Source organism: Centruroides sculpturatus, unplaced genomic scaffold (genome assembly GCF_000671375.1).
Source record: "Centruroides sculpturatus isolate CEXI.00-Female unplaced genomic scaffold, Cexi_2.0 scaffold124, whole genome shotgun sequence".
In the NCBI taxonomy this organism is placed as follows: Eukaryota; Metazoa; Arthropoda; class Arachnida; order Scorpiones; family Buthidae; genus Centruroides; species Centruroides sculpturatus.
Window position 1 is genome coordinate 500017 of NW_019384390.1, and position 3732 is coordinate 503748.

General features: G+C 29.9%; 2 protein-coding genes across 2 annotated transcripts in view; both read right to left on the minus strand.

Annotated features, from left to right (window-relative positions):
* LOC111618223 (septin-4-like) lies at positions 1–911 on the minus strand. The gene is made up of 3 exons (XM_023359706.1): positions 811–911; positions 654–732; positions 1–281 (listed from the first exon to the last, which is right to left on the minus strand). The coding sequence occupies exons 1-3, from the start codon at positions 906–908 to the stop codon at positions 156–158; spliced, it is 303 nt and encodes a 100-aa protein (XP_023215474.1). The 5' UTR covers positions 909–911; the 3' UTR covers positions 1–155.
* Positions 912–2065: 1154 nt separating this feature from the next.
* LOC111618222 (septin-1-like) overlaps positions 2066–3732 on the minus strand; it is a 35925-nt gene continuing 34258 nt past the window's right edge. The window contains exons 8-11 of the mRNA XM_023359705.1: positions 3451–3487; positions 3274–3378; positions 3117–3195; positions 2066–2744 (exon numbers count right to left, since the gene is read on the minus strand). Of these exons, the coding sequence (XP_023215473.1) occupies positions 2619–2744; positions 3117–3195; positions 3274–3378; positions 3451–3487 (347 nt within the window). The 3' untranslated portion in view covers positions 2066–2618. The remainder of the gene's footprint in view (positions 2745–3116; positions 3196–3273; positions 3379–3450; positions 3488–3732) is intronic.

Consider the following 3732-nt stretch of genomic DNA (forward strand, 5'->3'; position numbering starts at 1 on the left):
TCAAAAACTCAAAAATATCTTCAACTTTAACATAGAATGTTATAAATGAGGGCATTCTATTATTTGTTTCTTCAGCCCATTAAGTACTGAGTAATAATAATAATAGTAATAATAATAAAAAAATTTAATTTTAATAGTAGAAATCTTTTATAAATTTATAAATTAACCACACTGTCACTATCTTTTTTATCTCCATCCATTTTGGATTCGGATAAAGGTTCTTTTCCTGCTGCCCTCAGCTTCTGTTGCATCTGTTGCAACATATCTTGCATTCGACGAATCTAAAAAAAAAAAAGGAATTTAAATTATTTTTTTTACAGAAATTCTCACTAAAATTATTAAAAATAACATTCTCTTCTACTTATTTATGATAAGAGCCGAGATTGGCTCTTATTAGAAGGATCAAATTTAATCAAAAGTACGAGTACTTCGAGCTGTATTTTACTCGAAATGACTGACAGACATTCAACTCTAGAGATTCTTTTTTTAAAAAACAATTAGAACAAAAGCCTTTTTCACAGTTGAAGAGAGTGACTTTAACTTTATTGCTTGCTCTCTCTCTCTATTGATAGATACTTCTTACCGAAAAAAGAAACTTGCATGCCCCATTTTTGGCAATTGTTTTTACTAATTTTAAAGAAGAATTTTCATACCTCCTCTTCCTTTTGTTGAAGTAGTCGATCTGCTTCGGAAATTGTATCAAAATTCGGTCCGGAATCCCTCCTAAGTTTGCTTAAAAAAATTAGAATACATTTAGTATTAAAAGTAATAAAAAAATATTTATTTTTCACCATCACTTTTTTAACTCACTTTCTCTCTCGAGCTGCCTGCTGAGATATCTTTGTTATGTATTGTGCCCTATAATTTTCGTAATGGACATCTCGTGTGACGTCTTTTAAATCTTGCATGTGGGTGCTAACATTAAAAAGAATTTATGAATAAAAGAAATAATTTAAAATTTAGATAAAAAAAATCAATTTTTTNTCGACCACTGGTGAACACAAAATTCTATTTGGAAGCCATAATGTGGGTCTACTGTAATTTGCTCTCTTTCCTCCCCGAGTGCTAAGAGGGGCTGTTTATCAAGCCCAGTGAGTTCGGCCAACTCCACAATGGGGTGGCCGAGTGATGAGGAATGGGATTCGACATATCCGAGATTCCTAAAGGATCACCCAGAAAATTCTTGGTGTTTTTCAACTTGTCCGCAATCGTTTCCTGGTTCCCAAGGGCGATGGTCTGACACCTTAACTGATCGGCAATTCGGTTATCATCCTATAAACGTACTGTAATGTAACTATGGTATGTTCTCCTATAACGTTGGATCCTCGCACCACACTATTGCTCGTGTACCTTTTTATCGTTAAACGAGTACCAGCCCGGTTTTGTGATATACAGTGGAGTTCGGTTATTGTAATCACGGATAATGTAATCGATCGGTTATTGTTATCACAATCCCAAAACAATGTAAAATTAATTTAATTATGATAGACGAATCGTTGATACTAAACTTTGGCATTCGTATAAATAATTACCTTTGTAATTTATTATTTTAATTAATACAAGAACTAGAACACATTGTTAAAATTCGACTATTCTCACTCAATACTAAGAAATTTATGTTTAAATATTTCCCGGTAAGTTTCCTTGTTTAAAATTAAAGTATGTATGATTCAAAACACGTCATACAATCCTGCAGCAAGACATTATTCGTTTAGACTAGTGAACACTTACATCAATTAATTGCCACTCCTTTATTTTTACAACGTAAATGACGTCGAAAGGGCGTAAAATTTCGTTTTGCCTACAACGTGTACATTACAAGTCGACCCCCTATAACACTGTTGATTATTTCGCTTTATATGAATTCCATGTTGTACGAGTCACTTAGATTTTACAAATACGTGTGCTAGGCTGTGAACGGCTCACTTATTTGTAAAATCTAAGTGACTCGTACAACATGGAATTCATATAAAACGGAAAAAATCAACAGTGTTATAGGGAGGGTCGACTTGTAATTACTATCTACCACAATATAGATTCTAGCAAAAGATATATAACAAGAAAATTTACACAAGTGGGAACATACTTTATTGGAAGAGATAATACATGAAAACTTCTATTTAGGCTCACGAACAAAAATAAAAGAAAAAAAAAAAAACAATTAAAATAACATTCCCTGTATATTCTAACATCGTTATAACAACACTCGACAATATTTTTATAGAAATTTGTACTGGAAAATTTAAGAAAAATTGTAATGAATGGAATATATTAAGCTCCCTTTTATCATTTTTATAACAGTGATTATATCTAATACATACACACACATACAGACACACACACAAAGATGAAAAAAAAAACATTGTTTTCTTTTATAACTAACAAATTATAAATTAATTTATATCAATTTTTAATATAAAAATGCTTCAAATTTTTGATTTTTTCTTCTTTTTTTTTTTAATATCAAAAACTCAAAAATATCTTCAACTATAACATAGAATGTTATAAATGAGGGCATTCTATTATTTGTTTCTTCAGCCCATTAAGTACTGAGTAATAATAATAATAGTAATAATAATAAAAAAATTTAATTTTAATAGTAGAAATCTTTTATAAATTTATAAATTAACCACACTGTCACTATCTTTTTTATCTCCATCCATTTTGGATTCGGATAAAGGTTCTTTTCCTGCTGCCCTCAGCTTCTGTTGCATCTGTTGCAACATATCTTGCATTCGACGAATCTAAAAAAAAAAAAGGAATTTAAATTATTTTTTTTACAGAAATTCTCACTAAAATTATTAAAAATAACATTCTCTTCTACTTATTTATGATAAGAGCCGAGATTGGCTCTTATTAGAAGGATCAAATTTAATCAAAAGTACGAGTACTTCGAGCTGTATTTTACTCGAAATGACTGACAGACATTCAACTCTAGAGATTCTTTTTTTAAAAAACAATTAGAACAAAAGCCTTTTTCACAGTTGAAGAGAGTGACTTTAACTTTATTGCTTGCTCTCTCTCTCTATTGATAGATACTTCTTACCGAAAAAAGAAACTTGCATGCCCCATTTTTGGCAATTGTTTTTACTAATTTTAAAGAAGAATTTTCATACCTCCTCTTCCTTTTGTTGAAGTAGTCGATCTGCTTCGGAAATTGTATCAAAATTCGGTCCGGAATCCCTCCTAAGTTTGCTTAAAAAAATTAGAATACATTTAGTATTAAAAGTAATAAAAAAATATTTATTTTTCACCATCACTTTTTTAACTCACTTTCTCTCTCGAGCTGCCTGCTGAGATATCTTTGTTATGTATTGTGCCCTATAATTTTCGTAATGGACATCTCGTGTGACGTCTTTTAAATCTTGCATGTGGGTGCTAACATTAAAAAGAATTTATGAATAAAAGAAATAATTTAAAATTTAGATAAAAAAAAATCAATTTTTTTACCTTATCAAGAACGTTTTCAACTTTAAAAAATCGCTATGTTTTGGATTTTCCACTGAAAATTATCAGAAAATTGAATGATATTTTCTATACCAAATCTAAAAATTTATGGTTTAATTTGATATAAATAATATTCTAAATTTTATTTAAAACGTGAAAAAAATACAGTCAACCCCCTATAACACTATTGATAATTCCGTTTTATATGAATTCCATGTTGTATGAGTCACTTAGATTTTACAAATAAATGAGCCATTCACAGCCCGGCACACATATTTGTAAAAT

Excerpts from the sequence above, each read along its gene's own strand:
- LOC111618223 (XM_023359706.1), bottom strand. The coding sequence starts at position 908 with ATGCAAGATTTAAAAGACGTCACACGAGATGTCCATTACGAAAATTAT. Across the intron at positions 733-810 it reads CAGGCAGCTCGAGAGAGAAA|CAAACTTAGGAGGGATTCCG; the intron begins GTGAGTTAAAAA and ends AATTTTTTTAAG. Across the intron at positions 282-653 it reads TTCAACAAAAGGAAGAGGAG|ATTCGTCGAATGCAAGATAT; the intron begins GTATGAAAATTC and ends TTTTTTTTTTAG.